Genomic DNA, 25,204 nt, shown 5'->3' on the forward strand with positions numbered 1-25,204 from the left:
ACATGTACTATACAATTTTTCACAAAAAAAAAAATTACCATCTCATCCAAAATTACCAAAACAGCATCACTGACCTTTCCACAATTATCATTCGTCAGCAAGCAATCCTTTAATTTGATGCAAACAACATTAGTAGAACCCGGTAGGCACTTCAGGGACAGAGCGACACGCAAAGGGACCTATCAGGTCTGTTCTCCGTGTAAACAATTTGTGAAACAATTTAGATCCCACCTTGGCCCCGTTGCTAAGTAAAATGAGGCGGATTTACAATTTATGTCTGAGATGTTGGCTCGGAAATCCGCGATTTGGGGGAATGTTTTTACAGGTAAATCGGTTTGTTTAATTATTCTCTAATTATTCCTAACTAATTTTATACGTTAATGCGTAAGAAAGTCTGTCTGTCAATACCTATTTTACGTCAAATTGTCAGAACTTACTATAATTATTTACATAATTCTTCAGCATGCAGATGTCCAATAAAAGTCCAAAAGAAAGGCACATATTTTTCTCACTAGCAACAGTCAACGCTTCAGTTAAATCAGCTCTAAGTATTGCTTTTATCTGTGACAGTGACTTCTTAAACGCTTTTCCTCGTGCTTTCCTCCTTAACTCACCACGTCTCTAATTCAATTATTATTTTTGGCGGGATTTTCAATCTGTAATATGTGTACCGTTTCAATGTGTTTTATACTATATCTTACCTTAAACTTCATTCCCAATTTACTCACAAAATAATCACAAACCCATGTTATTTCCTTCACCGCTTTTCTACCAGCCCCACACAATGTTTAACATTCCCAAGCAGCGTTGACAGAAATTGGCCCCTGCAAAATGAGAGTGATAATTCCAGGCAGCCGTGACTGGAGTGTCAACGCAGCAGATTTAATATCACGGATGCCCTCTACACATTTACTAAATTAGCTTCGTGTAAATTAAGGAGATTTCGACATTAATATTAGTTGTTTGTGATGCTGGACTGTAATACACACATGGTCTAAAATCATGACATGACGAATCTATTATGTGGAATCGTATGAGGGAAATTAATACAGGAACGTTAGGAGACAATATCGAGGGATGTTTTAGGCACTGTTTGTATTTGAATAATTTAATCATATAAAAAGATCACAAAAAATCTTGTGAGATAATGTAACTCCTCCTTCTCGTTTTGTTTGGTCAAAACATCCCTCAAAAATATATAAAGACATTTTTTAATATAGGATAATTCTGGCTTGGATTTTTTTATAAAAGTTGTAGGAAATAGTAGATACTTATCTCTTCATAATTGATGTTAATTAGTGTAAATGTTCGGCGGTGTAAATAAAATCGAGAACAAACAAACCACTCTCACAATCCATAAAAGCGAGCATATGAACTTACTTTTTTTCATTTTATTTACATAGATAGTTACATACTTACAAAACATATAAAAATTATCATAAAAATATCCTAGCAAAACAAAAAAAAAACCGAATACTAAAAAGCTTCAACTTTTTCATACAAAACTTGTCACTTTTACATAAACTTATTTCAAACCTCTGGCTTGGGCCAATGGCAAATGTACCCGGTTCAAAAATACACCGTGACAACGTGACAACTCAAACTTGCAATGCACACAGAAATCTCTGGTGTTTAACAACGATACAAAAACACGGGTACGGATAATCCTCTAGAGAATCATTTAACTTCACCAAAAATAAACTGAAAATTGCCAGTGACGTCACACGCGGCATTGTCAACGCTTGTAACAACGTTAAAATTCATAAAACGTCACTATCCTGGTATGACGTAGTATTGTGTTGAATTTTACAGAACACAATGATTGAATTGTGCTTTGTAATGTAAGTTGATTTGGTGATGAGGATGAGGACGATTCATCAACATTTCAGGTACATTAATTTCAACATCTCTGAAAGTCGTTACAGAAAGTCTCATCATTAGCTTTTTAGGAATGAACACCTTTGAAAGTCGTTACGGTTAGTCAGAATCCAGACTGACAACCAAGTCCTATCAAAGGGTACGAATCGAGTTGTTGATGTAGCTGGGTTGAGGAGATCAAATAGGCAGCCGGTCCTTGAAAAGCACTGCCTAAGCTATAGATATTCAGTTAGACTTTAAAAACCCAATTGACTTTAAAATATGTAATGACTTATTGAAGCCTTATCTAGGATCGAGATAGGGTGCAATCTTAATCGATATGCAGGTGCTATAAACACTAGGCAAGTATGACATAATCATTTCTAGAATCTACCTGTGACTTCTACAAGAAAAACACCAGTAAGATACCTAGTTCCACACACTTAAAGATAAAACTAAGAAAACTTGACCAATAAAACGATATCTTACTCCAAGAAGTCCTAAGTCTTATCAAGATCCTATATAAAACTTGCATTAAGGATTCTCCAAGTTTTTCCTTTTGTGCAGCGGATAGTCCCAAGTTTGAAACCTGGTTGCATACATAACGAGAACATTTGTGCAGTCGGCACTACGTGACAAGAATTTAGACTGTAAGATACGACTGTGCAAATGTGCTGTTATATAATACTGTATTACATTCCTTGTAGTTTTTTTTTCTTGTTGAAATAGACACCTGTGTAGTTTTTAGGGTTCCGTACCCAAAGGGTAAAACGGGACCCTATTGTTTTCGCTCCTCTGTCCGTCTGTCACCAGGCTGTATCTCATGAACCGTGATAGTAAGACAGTTGAAATTTTCACAGATGATGTATTTCTATTGCCGCTACAACAAAAGATACTGAAAACTAGAATTAAATATATATTTTGGGGGGCTCCCATACAACAAACGTGATTTTTTTGCTCATTTTCTAAACAATGGTACGGAACCCTCCGTGCGCGATTCCAACTCGCACTTGGCCGGTTTTTTCTAATTTGTTTCGATCAACTTATTTTGGTTGCCCAGGTTCAGTTGAATACCTTTATAACGTGTCAATTTTCAAATAACATCAAACCTCGTATGTACTGCAAGTTAATTCACATTAAGTTTACTTGTAGGTAATCTTTGCCTGCTTAGTATTGGTACTCCAATCTTACTTTCTACTACTTCGTGTCATATATTATGTTGCCTAAGTCACTGGGTTGAGCCATCCGATAGGACTTATTTACAGTGTATGCTCAGGGACTACTTAATACACTCTTTAGAGGGTTTAGATTCAATCTACGGTCCTATTCTCTCTTTCAAATTGATCCAGTTAACCACGTAAGCGTAAAAAAACTCGAAGGCCCTACTTCTACTTGAAACACACAATTTCTTTGTCATTAAGCTTTCTAGAATTCTAGCTTCTATAAAGTACTGCTTGAAAATCTAACAAGTGAACTCAAATATCACTTAGGTACATCAAACAGTCTAGACAAAAAGTCCTGAAGCCTAAAAACTCGATAAACGCCTGTCGATTCGTCCACATTCTGGCCGAACCAGTGTTGAACTACGTACTATGGAAGATTTGACACGTGAAGTAGACTAAGAGCCGGGATAAAACACATCAAAGTTTACAAGAAGCCTAACACCCGTTTTTTTTTTTTTTTAATTGCATCCTAATTGCATCCATTGATGTCATATAAAACTGTTCTGTATTTTCGTAATCTTAAGGGTCCGTTCAGATAGACCGGGTCGGAGAGCATCGGCGCGCATTTTTCTTTTCACACAGATCGGAGCCGATCAGCTGCGCGAGCATTAAAGAGCATGCAAACGGAGTCAAACGTCAAGAAAAAATACACGATCGGAGCCGGTCGGCTCCTCTTATTATTTCACACCGAACGCATTCGAGCATTCTCAATGACAAAAGCAGTGCGCATGCAAAAATAAACCTTGCTTCAAATACTAAGTACTCAATTTTCAACGTGTTAAGAATTTGCTCTACTCTCCGAGCTGGTCTGTCTGAACGGACCCTAAATTGAAAAATAAAGTTAAGTTGTTTTTATATTTAATCAAAGCCAAACTTAATAGAGTGAATTGCTGTAGAATGGATGCAAAAACAATATTCAATCTATACTAGCTCCACCTGCGGTTTCAACTGCGTCCCGAGAGAACTATTTCCAGCACGAGGATTGTAGTCTTTATGTAATTCTTATGCATAAGCTATTTTAATAAAATTCCGTTCGTTGAAGAAATAACAAACATAACCCAGTTAAACTTTCCCCTTTATAATATTAGTGTAAATATCAAGTCTGACACTCCCCAACTCCTGACCTAAAAACGACGCAGTACTAGAAAATTTCGGCGCGAAAAATACATTTTCCAATCAGAATTCTGGGCACGTCGCTTGAGAATGTCAACTGGCTGACTGAGGAATTTCATTTCTACTTGCTTTTGAACATCTGTGACTCGACGAAACAAAAGATACGCTTTAATATTGCTACAGTCTAAATAAAATAGGTTTGTGATCATGTTTGTAAGAAGGCCTTAAATGTAGGTTTATATTACAGCTATATTTTATGAATTGATTTATTTGTTTTAAGTGGTAAAATACTTGTTTCAACTGTCGGTTAACTAAAAGCTTACAGTTTGCGGGTGCTCTAAAGATTATGTGTAACAGTCAAAGTATTACTTATCGTTACAAATTCATATCAGTTCTTATCCCTACTAATATTATAAAATTATATGCGAAAGTAACTCTGTCTGTCTGTTTGTCTGTCTGTTACGCTTTCACGTCTAAACCACTGAACTGATTTTAATAAATACATATATAATAGTATACCAGAAGAAGAATTCAAATCACTTCTGTTATTTAAGTAATTTTACGTCTTTATTTAAGTTTAACAACCATGTAATTTCTAGATATTTTTCAAATTCAAACTGAACTTTATACCGATCATTATCCCACTTTCAAACAAAACGACAAAACATCAGACTGTCGAATGCATTCAAAATCAAAATGGATGACACGTGACAATCACGAAGTTCGCGCGATTGGGAAAACGGACCAGTTGACTGACTGCGATTTGTTGATAGACTGTGACAGCGATTTGTAAACAAGGAGCTTAATTGTGGTACATATATGTATGGTTATATGATAAAAAGGAAATATTATGTTTTTGTAATGAACACAACTTTCCCTGTACACACTTAAGAGATTTTTAAATCGGTTCAATAGTTTAAAACAAACAATAAATGCTTCATTATTTTAGGTCAGATAAATTGATGAATAGAAATATAGACAATATTGGTTTTCATAAGTTCAATCACATTTTCAGTCCAAATCCAGTCTAACCAAGGGGCATTAGGTTCCCGGGTAACCGGGTTGAGGCGGTCAGACAGGTAGTTGCTTCTTGTAAAGAGCTCAGCTACATCCGGTTAGGCTGGAAGCCGACCCCAACATAGTTGGAAAAAGGCTGGAGATGATGATGATCATGTTTTATGTCGATCAAACCTCGTCCTCAACTCAAACTTTAACAAACTTTCAATGAAGGAGGTCTGAAAAAGCTTTAATTTTGACGCCACTGAAAGAACTTGGCAAGGAATTAATAAAACTGCAAAACAATTTAAAGCAACAAAGTAACCAATAACGATACCTTCATTGCAAATACTATCTTAACAAACCGTCAATAGAGTTCATTTTCATATTTCAGCAAATGTTAGTTTTAATTCAAACAGCGACGAACTAATTATGGCCGAAATGTAAATAGCGTAATTTGTGTCATTTCAGTTTGTTTGTTTGTATTCTTTGTTATTTATTTATTTTTGTTACGGGATAATGGAACCACGCTGTTGAATTGTAATTATAACATTTTATTTTAGTCTATAATAAAAGCTGAGAATAGACCAAAGCAAACCAAACCAAACCAAAGAAACTACTGATGGATTATGTAAAAGATGATATGGTTAGAAAGAATTACTTTTGTGAGACAGAAAAGTAGATATAAAAAAATGTTTCGAAGTAGACACCTTGTTATCCGTAGTTCCACGCGAGTGAATCCTTTTTTTCTGAGAAATCATCAAAAGACCCCCTCGCTGCAGCGTGAGGGAGTGTCAGACTCCTACTGACTAAAACCCACCATGTTCCTTCTTAAGCCCTTTAGGCACCAGGTTTGCGGTAACTCTTTCGAACAATCCCGCAGCCCCAGCAGTATTTGGCCCTGTTGGCCCCACGGGAGCAACTAGTAATTAACATTTAATGCTAGATACGTATTTATTTTCTTTAACTAACACAACGAAATATTGGAATTCAAAAGAGGATTTTGTGCTTACGTTAATGGCATACTCGTGTCAGACATAAGTGTTGTAACCGCAAATACTCACGATTCATGATATATTATTGTGAAACTTTCATAATATAAACATTCACTAGTTAATGTTTTGTGGATTCTCTCGAATACTCCATGTTTGGGTGGGACGTTAAATTGGTAGGCCTCGGCTATCATTTGGACATCCTTAGTCGTCGCAGGTAGCCAAGAATTTTGTAGTGGGGGTGGCTATACTTTTAGTGGGTACTCAGCAGTCAGAAAGTTTTACAACCAGTCTTACCAAGGAGTATTGAGTTGTCCAGGTAACTGAATTGCGGTGATCAGATGACGTACTTTAGCTTGATGATTGGCAAAATGCTTTCACCAAAGGACAAATTAGTCGGTTACAACCGTAGCAAAATATTATTGCGGAGATAAAAAATCGTTATAATAATCTTATCACTGATAACAAAAAGCTTAATGATATAGATCGGTACTACTAATGTACATATATTATATAAATCCTAACTTTGGTAAAATCCAGTTCTATTTATACCCTTTACAGTTGATTGTGATAGTTAGTGATTTGTGGTTTGTGATCATTCAAACGTTAAAGTTATATTAGTTGACAATATAAACGCTTTTGAAGATAAAATCATTCAAGAAAGTGAAGCAATCTTCGAGGAATATGCGTTTCAAGCCTCTATTGATAGTCAAGCTGGATTGATGAATTTCTGTGTAATGAACGTTGAAAACACGTTGAAAACGAACCAGGCTTATAACTTAAGACTTTAACCACTGATTAAAGTCAGCAATCATGCATCAAAGACTACTCAGGCTTATAGGAGCAAACCATCGCGAGACTGTGTCAGTAGTAGAAGAAAACACAGAGAACATTATTAATGGAGGAAATATAACAGAAACTGCAACTGAACAAGATATACTGCAAATAACAGATTTTGAAGGTATCATGGATCCACGAGAAGATCATTCGGTGTCAGAGAAAAGAGGTGGTTTTCAAACAATTCTATTAGTTGTACTAATATTAGTCTTCTTTAAAGTCTGCATCTGTCTTTGTTATGGAATGTATAAATTGATAAAAAAGATCAGAAATTGTTGTAGGAAGAAAGAAGATCCTGGACCTAATAATCGTACAGTGATTCATACGACTGTTGAATCATATTGATACTGAGTTTGCTTGTAAGTAACACAGCATAGAATATGTGAGATAGAAAATATGCTAGGACTTGCTTATGATAAAAAGCCAAAGTTAAAAGTAGAAGTAGTTGAAGATAAACTAAAGAAGAGTCACCGATTCCAGAAAATTGTAATGTAATAATGTGTGAGCTTGATTTGCAAGGAAACTAAATGTGTACTGCAGCGGACGATTACGTTGATAAGCTGAATTTTACAGACATTGTAAAAACAATCAAATAAACTTGAGTATTATTTCAACCTTTATTTTTTATTTTATTACATTTTAATCATCTATTTATGGCATTTTCTTCTATTCTTAATTAATATAATAAATAGCTTGGAAGCCGCGTATATCACCATGTTTAAACTGGTATTATTATGACGTAAGCATAGCATGTAATGTATAATACATATTTATTTACGGTATTTTGTAAGAAAATATCTTGTAAAGGAACAAAGGTATCGTATTCGTCAGAGGCGCAAGATATTTCCATACTCAAAAACTTTTTCCAGGATCCTCTTCCTAATTTTATTACATTTACTATATTTTATGTAATAACAGATGCAATATTAATGAAGCCACTAACTGACGGTATGTCGACAGTTCTAACATTATAATGGATCATAATTGCGCTTGTGTGACATTTATGATTTGCATCCGCAGTAATAGAATAAATTATGTTAATCGTTTTAACTGTACATACTGTTAATATGCCAATCATTGGGGATTTATTAAGTGCTTCTTGTTCTAGTTTTAATGTTGTTCATAGAAATAAAATAAAGCATACTTTATACAAAAATGTAATGAAATCACATGAAGTTTTTTTAAGAAGGAATTCCTATTGTTTAAAACTAGATTTCAGTTTGTATTGTATAAGATTTTTTGAGCCCAATAAGTTGTTTGAATAGCTTCTGAACGTGAAGGGGCATGTGCCATGCAGTAGGTCAATAAAAAAGGCTGATGATGAAAGTCAAGTGTGGATACCCATTTGAAAATTTATCGTAACGAGAACTTAAATTCGTAGATTGAATGACAATTCCCAAATCACAGATTAAACTTAATTGCTTAACGATCAGAATATCTTCATTCAAGCAATCCTTTGATACCGCGGTTCTAATAATCAATTAGCAACGATTTGGCTCGCTCCGACATTTAGGTTATTACGTGCTGTATAATGTACATTAATGTCTATAGGGATTAAGGAATTACTTGAGAGATTATCGTTTCAAATTGCTTTGGTTAGTGCTTTTAATGTTGAGGAATATTTGCCTACATTTCATTGGAACGTTAAGTTAAGAGATAAAACTCTACAATAATATAACATGAATACTCGAAGATAAGTAAAATGCACTACTAGATGGACGGACGATATTATGTCCAAGGTAGCCGGGAAGCAGTGGATGCGGTTTGCTGAAGATCAAGCAAAAAGGCGAACTTTTCGGCAACAGTGGATGTCTTTCGACTGACACGACGACGACGTAAAATGATCATTAAAAATGTACTTGATGAATTTACAAAAAACCTTAGTACCTGTGTACCTTAGTGATATGTCAGAAAGCAATCAAAAGAGTATTCATGCAAAATCAAAGAGTAGAAAAAGATGAATCAAAAAGTCAGATTACGACTAAGATGTCAAATATGACATAAATAAACTTGCATATTAGAAAAAGCGATAAGAAATTAAAAGCAATGAAATAAAAACTTCGTCTGGAATGAGAAATGCTAATTCTTTACGCCTTGACAATCCTTTTGGAATGTTTGAATTTCGTATGTAAGTAAATCTTTGATTCTTATTTCTGTATTGTTGGTTCTGGGGTTTTTGTCTCATCATCAACATCAGCCTATTTTAAGCACTAGTATGGGGCAGGGAGGATTATGCATATCGTTTGTTAGAAGTAGTAAGATTGTCATAGTCACACAAACTAAATTGCTACATCATTTTTATAAATGAAATGTTTTATTCATAACGCGAAAAGCCTTCCTCTATAATACTGATGCTAGAAATAATAGCAACTAATCATCTTCTTCCACTTAGTGGGAGCAATAGTGCATAAAATTTACAAGTGATCTCTTAGACATCTGTACTTTTATTGTACCTCTATGCGAATAATTTTTTTTCCATTTCAGCTTGCACCGCCAAACAGAACCTTAAAAGGCAACAGAATAAAGACCAATATAACGTTGCAGATTTATACGAGGACGATGACCAATCAAATAGGCCCCGAAGTCAAACGGGCGAAGACATAGAATTTGAACCAGTAAATCCTTTGACTAAAGACAAAGAGAAACTAGTCGTTGTAAAGAACATTAATTGTGATGATTTCTCGAAATATGCAATGAATTGTACGGTTGAAGCTGCATTGATGTATAACTCTAGTAGGAAGTCGCCTCCGATGCCTGCTAAAGTTGGTGACTGGTGCAAGTAATTTGTTTTTTTCACCTTTGAACCTGTGTCTTTATTTATTTTCTCTTAACTCTCTTTAACCCGTATAGGGTTTACATAGTGCTAGTAGCTTGCGCATGTTGAGGCACATGCGCAGATAACATGCATATTATAAACGTGCAGCGACTCGCGCGTGGAACAAAGCAAAATACCCACCCGCGTGCTCTTGTCACTTACCACTTGCGCATGTTAACTTGCTTCAGCTACATGCACCGTGTAGACGCCCCCTAAGTGTTCAAATTATTTTGTCAGCAACTGGCAGTATCATACCTGTGTCGTTGTTAGTCTCACGGATTCACCAATCTCAACCCCTTAACATCGATTTGTTTAAGAATATGTGTTTTTTAAATCTATTGGAGCATTGTTAAGGTCTATTCCAGAATCGCTGTGATGGATTACCGCTTACGTCAGTATCTAGTCTCCAGTATTTATTTAGTACTAGCTTCTGCCCGCGACTTCGTACGCGGATCCTGTCCCTTATGCCAGCGACTACGGGGTCAGCAAAATCAAAGATCTGAATAGTCGCAATAGACGTGAACATAGGGATAAAAGTAGTGATTCTAATTAGTCCGCATTTAAGTTGTGTGTGGCAAAAATATTACGTAAAAAAACATTAAATAGATGATAAAGTCTTGGTGACTTAGTGGAATTCGTGGTGGTTTAGTGGGTAGAGAACCAATCTCTTAAGTATGAGCGTGCGTCTTTGATTCCAGGTCTGGCAAGTGCCTGCCAATGCAACTTTTCTAAGTTCGTATGTACTTTCTACGTATATTTTGGATACCAATGACCGTTATTTGGAGGGGATGTTAAACTGTAGGTTCCGACTGTCATTGAACATTCCATTCTTGGCAGTCGTTATGGGTAGTCAGAAGCCAGTAAGTCTTACCAAGGGGTGTTGGGTTGAGCGGGTAACCGGGTTGTGGAGGTCAGATAGGCAGTCGCTCCTTGTAAAACACTGGTACTCAGTTGCATCGTGACTGGAAGTCGACCCTAACATAATTGGGACAAAGGCTCTTGAGATAATAACGACAATAATAATGAGATATAGGCACCGCAGGACATCTGAGGCTGATGACGGGGAGTAGCGACCCCGCGGGGCTATATATACTGAGTTCTCCAGGGAGTGTATACTGTCCCCCATCTCCGGCCGGTCGGAGTGAACCATGACGGGGGTAGGTCTCACGCCTCTGGCTTGGCTTGGCCGTCCAGAGTGGAGCCGTCGCTAGAGCAGGATTAGTAGCCTTGCTCGGAGGGTAGGTGCCTCATGGTAAGCACAGAGAGCGCGTAATCTGCGTTTAAAGTCCGCCGAGTTATTCTCACCCTTCAGCCGCTCATGTCCCTGTTGCCCTCTTGTTGCTATTCAGTGACTGGTTCCCGGGGGCCCAGTAAGTGAGGTGGCGAGTCTCCACCTGCCGTTTTTACATGTACCTAAAACATTGTCATCCACTAACATCCCATCACAATAGCCCAAGTAGTTTTCCTCCATAGTTAGCTATAGTTTAGCACAGAACCGGGGATTGTCTTTTTTTTTAACGACCTCCACCGGGGATTGTCCTTGGATTCATTTCTATAGTGTATAAAGGGATAATCGTCGGTTTTGTGTCGCCATTTCATTAAAGTTGTCTCAAAAGGACTTCAGCGTGTTGGCTTCGGCCCCCCGTTTGCCTCCCAAAAATTCGGAACTCTGTAGTCCCGAGGTATGGAAGAGACATACAAAATAATAATGAGATATAACGCAACAAAGTTAGAGAGCGGGGGCTCGTGACGCCACGTCTAGGTATGTAAAATTTGTACTAAGCAGTGACTTAACACGAAATTCAAGCGTTGTTGTATCTTCGTTATTATTTGTTTGTGTGAGAGAGAAAAGAAAAATGCGTCAATAGAGAGTGCTTATCAGATTGAACCACTTTTGCTAAAACGTCATATCTTCATATGCTTCATATAGTCTAGCAGGGCTCCTGGAGTTCCACATCAGGTGTTTTACATCTTCAATTTTTATAAGTCAACAGAGAGTGCTTATCAGATTGAACAACTTTTGCTAAAACGTCATACCTCTATATGCTGTAGTCTAGCTGGGCCCCTGGAGTTCCACATCAGATGTTTTAGATCTTCAATTTGTATAAGTCAATAGAAAGTGCTTATCAAATTGAACAACTTTTGCTAAAACGTCATACCTGTATAAGGTACAGAGAAGCTGGGCTCTTGGGGTTCCACATCAGGTGTTCCAGATCTTAAAATTTATTATCTCAGCTGAAAATGCTCATCAAATGAAACAATTTTTGCCACGGCACCATATTTGTATCTCTTATAGTTTTATTGGTCTGTTGGAGTTCTGCATCAGGTCTTCAAGTTTCGAAGATAAATTATAGCCTATATGTTGACCAGGCTTAATACTGATACAACAAAGAAAAAATCATTGAAATCCGTTCAGTAGTTCGGAAGATTAGCGTGTACAAACAAACAGACATACAGACATACAGACAGAATTTTTTTTTGGATTTGTGCTCCATTACTGTTTCTAAACCCCACCCAATTATTATTTTTTTAATATATTCGATGTACAGACACAGTTTTTTTACAGATTTATTATATGTATAGATATTTGGGCCAATTACTTTTTTTATTTATTCTCAAATTTCGATTTTGGTTGTTTCTTCGATGATGTTGACAACTACATATTTTGTTTTCAGAGCAATACGCCATCTCACAAACTGTGCTGTAGACTGGAATTCAGACTGCAAAGATGTGACGGAGAGCCATTTCAATGAGGAGAGCATCCGTGGCCATATGCATGTTGTCAACAACGTTTGTGACGATGAATGGTTTCTGAGCAGTAAGTATTGAAACTTTTAAAATTGGGTTTGTTTACCGTACTTACTATGTGAGCGATCTGGATGCGAACGGGAGACGTTGCGGAATGACGCGAAAACAACATTCAGTAGATTTCTTCTGAAGTGGCATGGCAAGGGGCGGGTGGCGCAGTAAACATCCTTCAAATCGCTTCACATCGCTCCGCATTCACGTTCGCGTTAGTTCGCCCACAGAGGACGTATAGTAGTTGAAATAATAAATCGGATTTTCAATAAGGAGGTCTCCTACATGGGAGTGTAAATTCTCTCACTAAGCATTACAAGCCTATTCTGTCAAGTCTATCACAATGTTATTTGAGTTCAGGACTTCATGTATTCTCCATCTGACGTCATCATCTTCAAAGCCCTTATTTATTTTTTATATCTATTTTCTTAAATATTTCAGGATACGACGTCCTGCCGATGTGTATCGACGGAGCCTCCGACGCTTGGGAGACTTGTTACACGAGCTTTAAGACTACTGTCGATGAACAGAAGAACACAACACACGAATGGACACACTATGAAACGCATTTCTTTATGTGTTGGTAAGTACAGCAGTTTAGTCAAACGAATTTGAGTTCTATTACAATGGTGTTAAAGTAAAACATAGCTGCATTATATCTTCTAAAAAGTCGTGGTGGCCTAGTAGGTAAAGGACCGACCTCTCAAGTATGAGGGCGAGGGTTCGATCCCAGGTCAGGCAAGTACCAATGCAACTTTTCTAAGTTTGTATGTACTTTCTAAGTATATCTTAGACACCATTGGCTGTGTTTCGGATGGCACGTTAAACTGTAGGTCCCGGCTGTCATTGAACATCCTTGGCAGTCGTTACGGGTAGTCAGAAGCCAGTAAGTCTGACACCAGTCTAACCAAGGGGTATCGGGTTGCCCGGGTAACTGGGTTGAGGAGGTCAGATAGGCAGTCGCTTCTTGTAAAGCACTGGTACTCAGCTGAATCCGGTTAGACTGGAAGCCGACCCCAACATGATTGGGAAAAGGCTCGGAGGATGATTATTTCTTCTGAAAAACTTTAAGATGACAATTGATCGAGTCATGCGGCTGTTATATAGACACAAGCTCTTCTCGACTAACAAAAAAAAAATACATAGATGAGACACATTCCAATGAATTCTAAAAATAACAAACAATTTTCAATACAATCATTTTCATTTTTTTCAATGGATATTCTCTACTTAGGAAATTCTAGCTGTACCTATAAAAATACATTTTATTTCAAACTCCTAAAATACTGCGTATTTGTTATAACTGGTAAAACATATTACTATTGTAGTTTTATGACAATGCGTGAGGCTAATGTGTATGTAATGTGGGTAGTGTATTCTCACAGCTTAAATTGAGTACTCCTGGTCTCTCTCGGGTCACCGGCCATGATGCGTTATGGGTGCGCCATGTCTGGAGGCCTGAAAGTAACAAATACCCGTCACAATATTGAAAATTGCAGCACATGTGCTTTATGCGTATAGCAGCGATACGTACCTTGTGGGTATGGCCTTCTGGAAATAGGTGCACCCTACGGCGTGTACGTGGTGCACGGTGATCATTTCTGTACAGGGAAGTAGACTTTGCACTTGCAAACATCTTATGTACCTTCGCCTGAATGCTATTATTACCAAATATACTTTTTTTTTCTCTCAAGAACGTAGGGTAGGTACCTAAAATGTAAAATCAATATTTAATAAAACAAATTGTATGCAAGTATTAGGAAAAAAACATAACTAAAATATACTCACCCAATGTGGACTGCTGGCAACTAACAAAAAAAAACTGTTTTATGATTTTGCACAATTTCACAATTTATAATTGCTTGTCTGTGTTCTTCATTAATATATGTCGGCAATGATCGGTGGCACGCTGAGCAATAATAACAGAGGTCGCAACCAGTTACGGCTCTTTGAATGTGTGCACACTGTAACATTTCATCTGTGTGAAATAAAATCGTCACTGAGCGATGCTTCCTCAGGATTGCGATTAGTCACGGTATGAATTTATTTACGTTTACCTCCACTTTTTATTTTTATTTATTTTTTGTGACTAATCCTTCTGATTATGATTTACGTTTCTTTTTTTTTCTTTTTTAAATAGTACATAGTTTAGTAGTTTTATTATTTTTTTCTATAGAGCATAAATCAGTTCATACCGATGGACATCCGTAACTCCGCATAGGTCCAGTTGAAAACCAGCGTCAGACACTAGCTGTCTGGCATAATGCTGAACTAGACCTATTTGACGCAACCTTTTGTTCTTTTATTTTGTTTTTTTTTGTTGTTTCTATGTGTATGTATGGTTTGTGTCAATAAATAAGTTTTCTTTCTTCATATTCAAAGCCTTGCACAAATTCCCAGAATAATATTTTTCTATCGGGTTTAAAATATTTCAAATCGAAAAGTTATTTTCACTTTATTGCTCTACGACTGGACTATTATTGGAAATAGATTCACAATGTAGGAAATCTATGTGAACTACCTAATATTAAAAAGCTGAAGAGTTTGTTTGTATAAGCAGCTCGCATGCACCTAGTAATAACTTGTCCCACTTGCAAAAACGTTGGAAAAAGGGTAGGCAGATGATGAATTCCGAAGAAATTTCAATGTTATAAAGCGAGGGTGCCCCAAGCAGTTCCTCAGAGATCCAAGTGATAGACCTATGACAAATCTATACTAATAATATAAAGAGGAAATATTTGTTTTATTTGTATGTACCCTAAAAGCTCCAAAGCCACTGAACCGATTAGAAAAATATTTTTGATGGAAAGCTACATAATTCCTGGGTGACAAAGGCTATATTTTATACAGTCACGGGAAGTATTTTCCACGGGACGCAAGTGAAACTGCGGGGAACAGCCAGTATTTTTTTTTTTTAACAGAAAATCGAGCTAACTCTCGATAGTATCTCAAAATTAATAGACCAGCAATAATTTTACAAACAAATTACACTAGTTTACAAAATCAAACTTTTTGCCTGTTGCCGTGGATTTAATGGCTGGTAACATTCACTTATGTTTAGTTTTTATTAATTACACCCGCAAAAATTTTTTTGTAGCTCGACTTTACTTGTTATTGACTTTCTCTTTTCTGAACCTTTTTCAGTCGCTAAAGTACGTATTTTATTGTAATTATACAAATATGTGAAGTTTTTACAACACGAGTAGTTCAAGGAGGCGTTGTTTGAACAATCCAAACCATGTTTGTTACTTATGTGGAGAATATGTGTTTGAGAAGAGTAGAAATGTCATCAGAGACGCTTAAAAATACTTATTTTTTATATTTTGGAATGTTGTTAGATAAAAATGAAAAATCTTGGGCTCCTGATTGTGTTTGTAAATCGTGCGTTGAATAATTAAGATTATGGAAAAGTGGTAAAAGAAGTACTTTTAAACTTAAAACACCAACTATTTGGAAAGAATCGAAAAATCATCTCGAAGACTCTTACTTTTGTAGCGTGAACATAAACAGCTTAAACACCAAAAATCGAGCTAAATGGCAAAACCGAAGTAGTACATGTGTTCAGCGTCCAGTGCAGCATTCACCTGAACTTTCAGAGAATAAAAATTATATTGAATTTTGAAAAAATATAATGAAAATTATGTTGATCTTGTCGAAGAACTGCTTTTACAATTAAGAGATATGGGATGCAATTTCAGCATAAACTCACTTCGTCTTCAGTCATCTGGACAGATTTCCGGAAAATTTAGGAGATATGAGCGAAGAGCAGGGAGAACGTATGCATCAAGATTAACGTGTCATGGAAGAACGTTATCAGGGTTTCTGGGATGTAAATATTATGTCTGACTATTGCTGGTCTCTGATACGCCATTTCCCAAAGTCTACACATAAGAGAAGAGCTTTAAAGCCAAGTTTTTTGGAACTTAACAATTAATATAATTTTTAAACAAATATTCTTTAAGGTAAATACACGTTTTTTCTCTTTAAACCGCACTTAGCTGAATCTCAAAAACTAGAGCTGATAAAAAAAAACTACTAATAGTTTTAAATATGGTTAAATATGAGTAGTCAACAACAGCTTAAAAAATCCCGGCAACAAATGTACTGTAAACTAGTGTTATTATTGTCAGCAGTAATTTGTTAGCTAAGCTAATCCATTAGGAGTTGAAAGTACAAATATTGGTTCACTAAACTTCTATGAATAAATTCATGTTGGGCCCGTGGATATTGGCTATATTTTCAGTTTAGTTTACATTGAGAATTAGTCGGTTTTGAACCGTTCGCTATGTTTTTATAAAAAAGTAATCTTTTTTTAACACGGTTTTTTAATTAAAAAAATTGTATACATTTAGATATGTATATAGTAGGTATATATATTACTATTCTATATTGTTATTTTGAAAAATCCATTATTTTTTATTTGGCATCTAAAGGAGTAGAAGCCACTTCTTTGCCTAAAATTCTGTCTGAAAATTAAACCATAATATTACAGGCTATTCCAATTGTTAAGTGGCCAATTGCAAGATACATATTATTATACTCGATTTCTTTAAACCAGTTTTATACAGAATACTTCGTTAGAATAAAAATAAAAAATGCAAATTAAGATTTAATATTATTTTTTGTAATAAAAATTGTATTCAACAATGCAACGTAAAATATATCCCGCCGTTTATTTGACTAATCCTTTGCACAAAAGCCATTCTTGCATTCAAACTATCCATTGTACAATCAGCAGCAAAAACCTTCATTATGTTTTGTTTATTTTTGTAGTATTACGATTTTTACTATCAGAAATCTAAACAGACACTAATATTATGAATGCGAAAGTTTGTGGGTGTTTGTTTCGTTCGTCTTCGCACGCAAACGGCTAAACGCATTTTGATGAAACTTAACAATAATCTAGCTTATACACAAAATTTCATTATAAGCTTTTTTAACCTGAATGCGGGCAGTTAGTTCCTCAGCACGTGGTTGATCTCGCGGTTGGAAGCTATTCTATAATAAAGTTTACACAAAAAATCTACAAAACAAATCACATTTGACATTAAAACAAGCCAGAAGTAAAATTACAGTACACACCTAAATCACCATTTCTTGATAAATCCTATTCAATATACAACATGTAACTTAATTAACGCACATTCTCAAATTAGTTTGTTCAGAATCGTTTACTAAATCGATTTATATCATTTTTAATATAGGTAATTTTTATCCCAAAAATAATTAAAACTACGGAAATTATTGTCATATTAACCCTGTATAGTCAAAACAAATTCAAATAGACCTTAACTCAAAGTAATAAGACTTCGTGTATCGTCGGCTTTTTCAGTAGTTTCGTTATGTTGTGTCGAGTCGAGCGCCGCGCGGCGCGATATTTGCGTGCGTAGTAGTATGACCAAAAAGTTCTCCAAGAATTGGTATAACTAATTTAGTAAATAACAAAGTTTATACATGTTACATTAAAAATTCAGTGTATGTATTATGATTATAACATATTATTCTAATTAGGGTGTTTGAGGGTGTGCGTTAATTACGTTACATGTTGTATATAACCTAAGCTTTTCACGTTGTCGAAATTCTATCAATATTGATGGAAAGTCCGAACGTACTACGAAAGTCAGAACGTAGTTTAGGGGCAACGGTACCTCATTGTTAACACCCTAACCAATAACAGTACGAACAGATTTCGGTATGGATACTGTCTTAATCTTAGGCAAGATTTTTATAATCAAATCAAAAGGTATAAAATAATAAGTTAAGGTGAAGTTCTCTCGATAAGCAGGTGCAACTGCGGGAAATACGGAGATAAATAACACTTATTACTACTTTTACAAAACCCGATTTTAAATAGTCATGTAAAAGTACTAGTTTTGTAAACAAACTTCTGTCACTAACTGTACAGCAATGAAACACGAATTCACATCGACAACTCGACAAAATATTTCAACAAAAAAAAAAAAAAAAAATACAAAATCCCTAAAATTGTTGACTAGCAGTCGTTTCCGACATCCTATCTATCCGTGAATTCGCTCACTAGAGATAGAATCTTGAAATTACACCCGTACAAGTAATGTCAAATTCTCTAGTAACCAAAACGTTAAATAGTAGTTCCCGGCTGTCATTTAACGTCCTTGGCATTCGTTACGGGTAGTCAGAAGCCAGTAAGTCTAACACCAGTCTTACCAACGGATTTGGGTTGTCCGGATAACTGGGTTGAGGAGGTCAGATAGGCAGTCGCTCCTTGTGAAGCACTGGTACTCAGCTGTATCCGGTTAGACTAAAAGCCGACCCCAGAATATTTGGGAAAAGGCTTTGGGGTTGAGATGATGAGTAAGGGTAGGGCTGCCATCCGTCTGATTTGTCCTCGTTTGGAGGCCGTCCGGGGGTCGTCCGGGCGGGGTTTCAAGAAATGTCCGGGTTTTCCCCGGACACTTTTCATGTAAGGAAGCACCTCATTGAATGTAAGTATATGTTAATAGTAAATGGATTACAAATTAGGTTCGGGGAAAAAATGCGATTTACGCCAAATGTCCGGGTTTTTATAATGTTTGTCTGGGTTTGGCGAAATTCGAGATGGCAGCCCTAAGTAAGGGAAACAACAGAAAGATAAATAGTAATACGTCCAAGGCCCATTTCGGCCACGTCGGCTGTTTCCATATAAGGAGATCAGCCAGCTGCGCAGGACATATTATAGTGCACGAGCATTTGCGCAGACACAGGTGCGCTCACTATTCCTTCACTCTCATAGCCCGATGGGACAGTAATCCGACACGACCGGAGAGAGAACAGAAAGATAGCTAGCATATTGGAATCAGAAGATTTTTTTTTTCTTTTTGTTCACAGTGCCCGTGCTCTGTTTCGTCGCTGCACACTGGATGCGCTATTCGACATGCCAGAAGTATGTCCGTACGAACAAGCTGTCACGTTGCAGAAATTCTCCGTTATTGTCTCCGAAGGTGACGTTTATCAGGTATGGAAACTATTTTGTTACTGGATTTTGGGGTACCGTAGTTAATGTTTTGAATCCGTCTTTCTGATTATCCGATGGTTGGTTTCTGAGTATTGTATGCGGTTTGTATACTCATTTTAAAAGGTGTATATTGTCAAAACAAATCGCGGACAAAAATATCCATGTGTATCCATTACTATCCATGTAAAAAAAAAGAAAACGCAAAATATTTATTTATTCACACCACTTATCTACCATTACAGGTTTATCTTACCCCAATGCGATAGATAGGACACAAATATGCACTTTTGAAGTTTAAAATATGCCTAAACATGCACACAATTTGTGACTGCAAAGATTAAGATGAATTTAATACTATTTATTTATTTAATACACTAGCTTCCCAAAACGAAATAAGTGGGATTTTAAAATTGTTATACAACTAAATATCATTTACAAACCACTGGATTTGTTAGTTTACTTTTTTAAAATAATCATAATAAAAACGCAAAGCTGTCATCACGCTGTGTCCGACAAAAAAACAAAAAAAAATGTCGGGACCCATAGTGCGTAAATCACGCATGGCCAGTTATTTGTCACTCTGCTTTGTACTGCTAACGTTACCTCGTGAACGTATGAAAATTTTATCAATTTTGTTTGTAATTTTTTTGTCCGCAATTTCAATCGGTGCGGAACCCAGTGAATTGGACAAAGGTTCGTAAAAGCGTGATAGTTTATTAGTACATATATTTATTTTTATACCCCAATTTATAGTTATTGAAACTGTGCGGAACTATTTTTATTTTAATAATTTTATTCGTAATCTTTTTATGGGATTCGCTTGGCTTTTGTTTTTTAAATATTTCGGTCATTATTTTCGTGACTCATATTGAAATAGTCCGCATCAGTCCAATACTGAAGTGTTTGTTTGTCCCAAGCTACTGCACTGTTTTGAAAAAATATTATTTACGTGTGAAATAGCCCATTTATGTCAGGGGTTTTTTATCCGCGTGCATCAAGTAGTTTCGGGACGCGAGAAAAACCTCTGACAGAAGTTCATAGAGTTAATATTATGATAGACATACCAATAGATGATTACTTATCCAAATTGTTCCTGAATCAAGTACAGCTTAACCCTACTAAGCTACAAATCCGTATTTCCCGTCATACACGGAGCAAATATTCATTGAAATTAATATTTCAATAGGCGAAACATCAACTGTCGCTCCCAGGCCTGTATTTAACAATTCAGTCTCATTTGCATTTTATACGAGTATTACAATGTTCTACGGTTCTAGTTTGACAAAAATTGGCCCACCTTTCCTATGCATTACATTCTTGTTTCACTAGTCTATATGTATATGAAGTCAGGGATTAAGTTTTTGGATACTTTTATTTTTGTGTAAATCAGTTGTGCTTATACAAGAATTGCACCGTAGGGGATCTTTCACGCTCTATTACTAGTCGTACTATCGATGGCAATGCTGGTATTTTGCGTGTTTTAAGAAGGTGTTATCAATTATATTTATTTATGTTTCCTGAAACCGATTACTGCCTCTTTAAGACGGGTGCTGGATGGCTTAAAATGTACAAAAATGGCTCAGCTTTTGTAGGGTAATTGCAAGCTCGCTGTCATCCCGCCGTTCGATTTGTATATTGACGTTATGAAATGTTTTATATGAGATACGATTCAAGGGTCAAATGATAAGTTACTTAGTGCATAACCAGCAAGTAGATAGTTTATACAAATGTTCTTGATTCCATCTTTCTGCGTACTTACCTACCTTCTTTCTCATTCCAGGACTGTGACACCAACATGATGTACGTGAACTGCCCTGGTGGTGACCCTCGACCCTCAGGCAAGTCTTTAGCCAAGCTGATGAACGCAGATGGCTACAATAGTCCATCGTCTGCCGTCACGAACCATGCTTCAGTCCTTGTCATCTTATGTTTGATCTGCCTTTGTGAACTGCTGAAGTAAAACTGTACTGCATTGTTTATAGTTTTTTATTTTTCCAAAATTTAATTGTACGACGAAAGTTTAAAAGTTTCGGTGTTCATACTTTGATAGGTATACATAAATATATAGATAAATATATAGGTATACATAACAAAGAACATAATTATGAAGGTATAAGTTCTACAGAATTTGTAAAAGTCTGTGATAGCAGCAAAAAGAAGAAAAAGTAGAAACTGGACTAGCAGGTAAGTTTTTTCAATTTTACATAATTACACTTTACCTAGAAAACTAAACATTAATTGTGAAATTCTGTATCATCAGCATTCAAAAATTCAAAGAAAAAAAATAACCAAAGCAATTACAATAATGACATTTGTAGCAATTCCTTCAATGGCAAGATGCTCGTCCCATGACTCCCGTTAAGAAATTAAGGAGGGTACTTGCGAGCACTTTGTTAAAGTTGTCCAATTTCCTTTCAGTTATCATACTGCTTGGTTGAATCGGCTTTAATATATTTGATTGCTTGCGTTTATTCTGTCCCCTCCAAATTTTATTTTTATGGGCGAAACAAGTGAAAGCACCGATCAGCTTTGATCAAAGGTGATGATTAACGCTCATTCCTTCAATGCATGAGAAGAGACCTATAGGTTGCAGTGGTAGGTCAATAAAAAGGCTGATGATGACAATAATATGCAAAAAGGATAGAAAACAGTTTGCAACTTTCCAGACAAGGATCATCAGTATAACTGGAAACATTTTAAATTATATTCGAACCTGCGATCCCAAAATCTAAGTAGGCAATTCAAAGTTAGCCTTGCAACATCTTTAGCAAACATATGCCGCTCAGAACCCACAAAGTTTGTTACCAACCTTCCTCCAATGATAACAAGTAACCCATCAAAATGTAATTCTGAACCCTTTTTAAGAAAGTGGGACGAAGAAATTTCTTGTATCAATTTGACCACATCTAACCAAAGTTTTGGGCTGGCGAGAATAGAATTCAAAAGGGCTTTTTTTCGCGTTACCCCTCCCTAAGAGCCCTTAATAAGTAAGAAGGTACGTGAGAATTGTCGTAACGATGGGCAAGGGACAAATTTGCTACAAATAAGGGATACTATTGTGCTATAGTTGAGGACAGATGCTATGGCTCTTTATATTTGAATGCTTTTATGGGGAATGGTTGCAGAGAATTGTAGGTAAATAAACATGAAATCTTATCCAATATGTAAAATAGATAGCAAATAGAAGATGGTAATGGTCATATGTTTTTTTGGATCAGTGGTCGTTCATTTACTAACAGACAAAAAACAGCAAATTCTATTGGGTGAGTCGATTAGTTCAAAAGCTGAGTTAGAAAATTAGTGCATCGATTCCTTGCAGTTATTTGCCACACTTTTTTGACGAAGATCGTGACCAAGATGACAATATCCAAACCTTCACTTCGTAAGAGTTCTTAGCTGAGCATAACAGGATCCAAACAGGCATAAGTACCATTTAATCTCCATTCCAGCAATATCATAACTCATATCCGTCATATCATAGGGTAGCACCCACAGTTCAGTGAACTCGAAACCTATCAAACCTCTACATTTAATTACGTATGAATTATGACGTGCGTGGTCATGCATATACCTCGTAAATCAAATTCCATTTTGTAGGCTTTGTTATGCATTTATTTGTGGACTAATATTAATTTATTTTGGCTCTCTCGTTGGGATTTTATCGGTTTAAAAGGCTGGTTAAGGCTGATCCTCTTTTAGTTTTGTATATTTTTAAGTTACGGAAAACTAGCCGTTTTCCTTGATTTGTGACTTGAGGGAGCTACTGCCCGTACCGGGATAAAATATAATCTAAGTGTGTTACTCGGAAAGATTGGAGCTTCCTAACAGTGACAGAATTTTGCAAATGGGTTTAGTAGATTCGGAGCCAAAACTAACTTTTGTTCCATTTCAATTACCTATTTAGGCCAAACAGTCATGGTCACTGCTCATAACTTTGACAGAACAAACAAAAGCTCATCAGTTAACTTAAGAACTAGGCCAAGAAAAAAACATCAAAGTAAATAACATAAAGAAAAAAACTCTCAAGGGAAATCAGGCTGACCGCAAAGAGGACATCTTTCCTCTAATTTCAAAAAGATACAACACTCATTAAAAACATAAATAAGATTTCTTCAAAATGCGCCAATGCTGTCTGAGGGCAATGATTTTCTTGTTTTTTCTTTTTTCTGACCGACTTTTTGATAGGTAAAATAAAACATTAAGTGTATTTTATTTTAGCAGCGCATCGTTCTACACAAACTCGGTCAGAAAATCCTTGGCAGAATGTCCTACAGGTCCGATTTTCATTATATTGTAGGGCTAGAAGACTTGTGGTAGTATGTAATCTTATCAACTATCTTGCTTTAAATTTTCTTCAATATTTTGAGTGAAGTTACAGAACTGAAGGTAGGTATATGAAGCGTTCTTTATCCTCAAATCTTTTCAGGAAAATAATAGTTATGTAACTCTTGTACAGTAAACTTAAAATCTTTCCTCTATTTATACGGCACGTACGGTCCTTTTATGTTTCACACTGACTCAGGGTCATAAAATGATGTTGAATATAGTTCACGTTGACTTTTTGATGTACCCTCGTACTAAACGTGACCCTTAGTTACCCTGAGGGTCGTGAGGTACACTTTTGGGTCGTATGTGATGTCATGTTTCAGACCTTACCTTTCTGATTTTGGAAAGTGATGGTCAAAAGTTTGTGTGCTATAAATATATATTTGGATTGTGTGTTTTGATAAGGATTGTTCAAAAGAGTTACTGCGGTCCTTGTAAATAAAGGGCTCAAGAAGGAACATGGTGGGTTTTAATCAGTAAGAGTCTGACACTCCTTTACGCTGCACCCACAGGGAGAGGGGTCATTTGATCATTTCCCACCAAAAAAGATTTGATAAGGATTTAAAAGATATTAGCAGTAACAGCGGTTTCACTCTAAAAATAATTTGTCTTACATATTCCCTCATTTTTCAATAAGGTAATTTATATAGAATGAAAGCACAACACCGTTCTATTGCAAAGGTGACAGTTTGTTAGTGTGTTTGTCTGTTTGATATTTCTCCACACTCAAAGGATACACGAAAATCAATAGCTACTTTAAAATAAATAGATTGCTATATTTTCGTCTTTGTGACTTGTCAACAATTTATATTCAGGACGGAACAGAATCTACAATCTACAATTATACAGTTAGAAGATAAAGCGAAAACGTCTAAAAGATCCATCTTGAATAAAGAGTATTCCAACAAAAAAATATGGCAACATTTTGAGGAAAAACATTCTCAATTACATGTATTTTCATATTTTTTTCTCTTATTTTTCCTTTACAAGATGTTCGCGCATTTTCCCTTAATTTTTAACTTGACTTGTATTGTTTCGCTGTCTGACAAAGGTGTTTATTTTTCTTTTTATAAATAAAGGCCCAATTTTCTAAGGAACTCGTTACTGTCATCAAAAAATTACTTCTTTGTTGAAGAGTGATTTCTTATCGTGTTCTGATTTTGTAAGTGATTGGTTTATGTTAGGAATGAATGAATTTTGTTTATGGATTGCTTTGTTTATGATTTTACGACGGTTACTTCGACTGGACCTATGAGTGCTTTCACGGTGAACT

The 25,204-nt window shown here is 36.0% G+C and overlaps 1 protein-coding gene and 1 long non-coding RNA gene across 2 annotated transcripts; one reads left to right on the plus strand and one right to left on the minus strand.

Annotated features, from left to right (window-relative positions):
* The first annotated feature begins 6,994 nt into the window (after nt 1-6,994).
* On the plus strand, nt 6,995-21,565 carry LOC124642179. The gene is made up of 6 exons (XM_047180492.1): nt 6,995-7,187; nt 9,503-9,797; nt 12,509-12,651; nt 13,074-13,215; nt 19,479-19,605; nt 21,386-21,565. Exons 1-6 carry the CDS (start codon nt 6,995-6,997, stop codon nt 21,563-21,565), a joined length of 1,080 nt encoding a protein of 359 aa, XP_047036448.1.
* Nucleotides 13,780-15,214, minus strand: LOC124642469. The gene is made up of 3 exons (XR_006985770.1): nt 14,421-15,214; nt 14,167-14,342; nt 13,780-14,090 (listed from the first exon to the last, which is right to left on the minus strand). It is a non-coding gene; the product is annotated as an uncharacterized LOC124642469 (long non-coding RNA).
* Nucleotides 21,566-25,204: the final 3,639 nt, after the last annotated feature.

The sequence above is a fragment of the Helicoverpa zea genome, chromosome 24 (assembly GCF_022581195.2).
Source record: "Helicoverpa zea isolate HzStark_Cry1AcR chromosome 24, ilHelZeax1.1, whole genome shotgun sequence".
Classification (NCBI taxonomy): domain Eukaryota; kingdom Metazoa; phylum Arthropoda; class Insecta; order Lepidoptera; family Noctuidae; genus Helicoverpa; species Helicoverpa zea.

Excerpts from the sequence above, each read along its gene's own strand:
- LOC124642179 (XM_047180492.1), top strand. The coding sequence starts at position 6,995 with ATGCATCAAAGACTACTCAGGCTTATAGGAGCAAACCATCGCGAGACT. Across the intron at positions 7,188-9,502 it reads TTCGGTGTCAGAGAAAAGAG|CTTGCACCGCCAAACAGAAC; the intron begins GTGGTTTTCAAA and ends TTTCCATTTCAG. Across the intron at positions 19,606-21,385 it reads CCGAAGGTGACGTTTATCAG|GACTGTGACACCAACATGAT; the intron begins GTATGGAAACTA and ends TTCTCATTCCAG.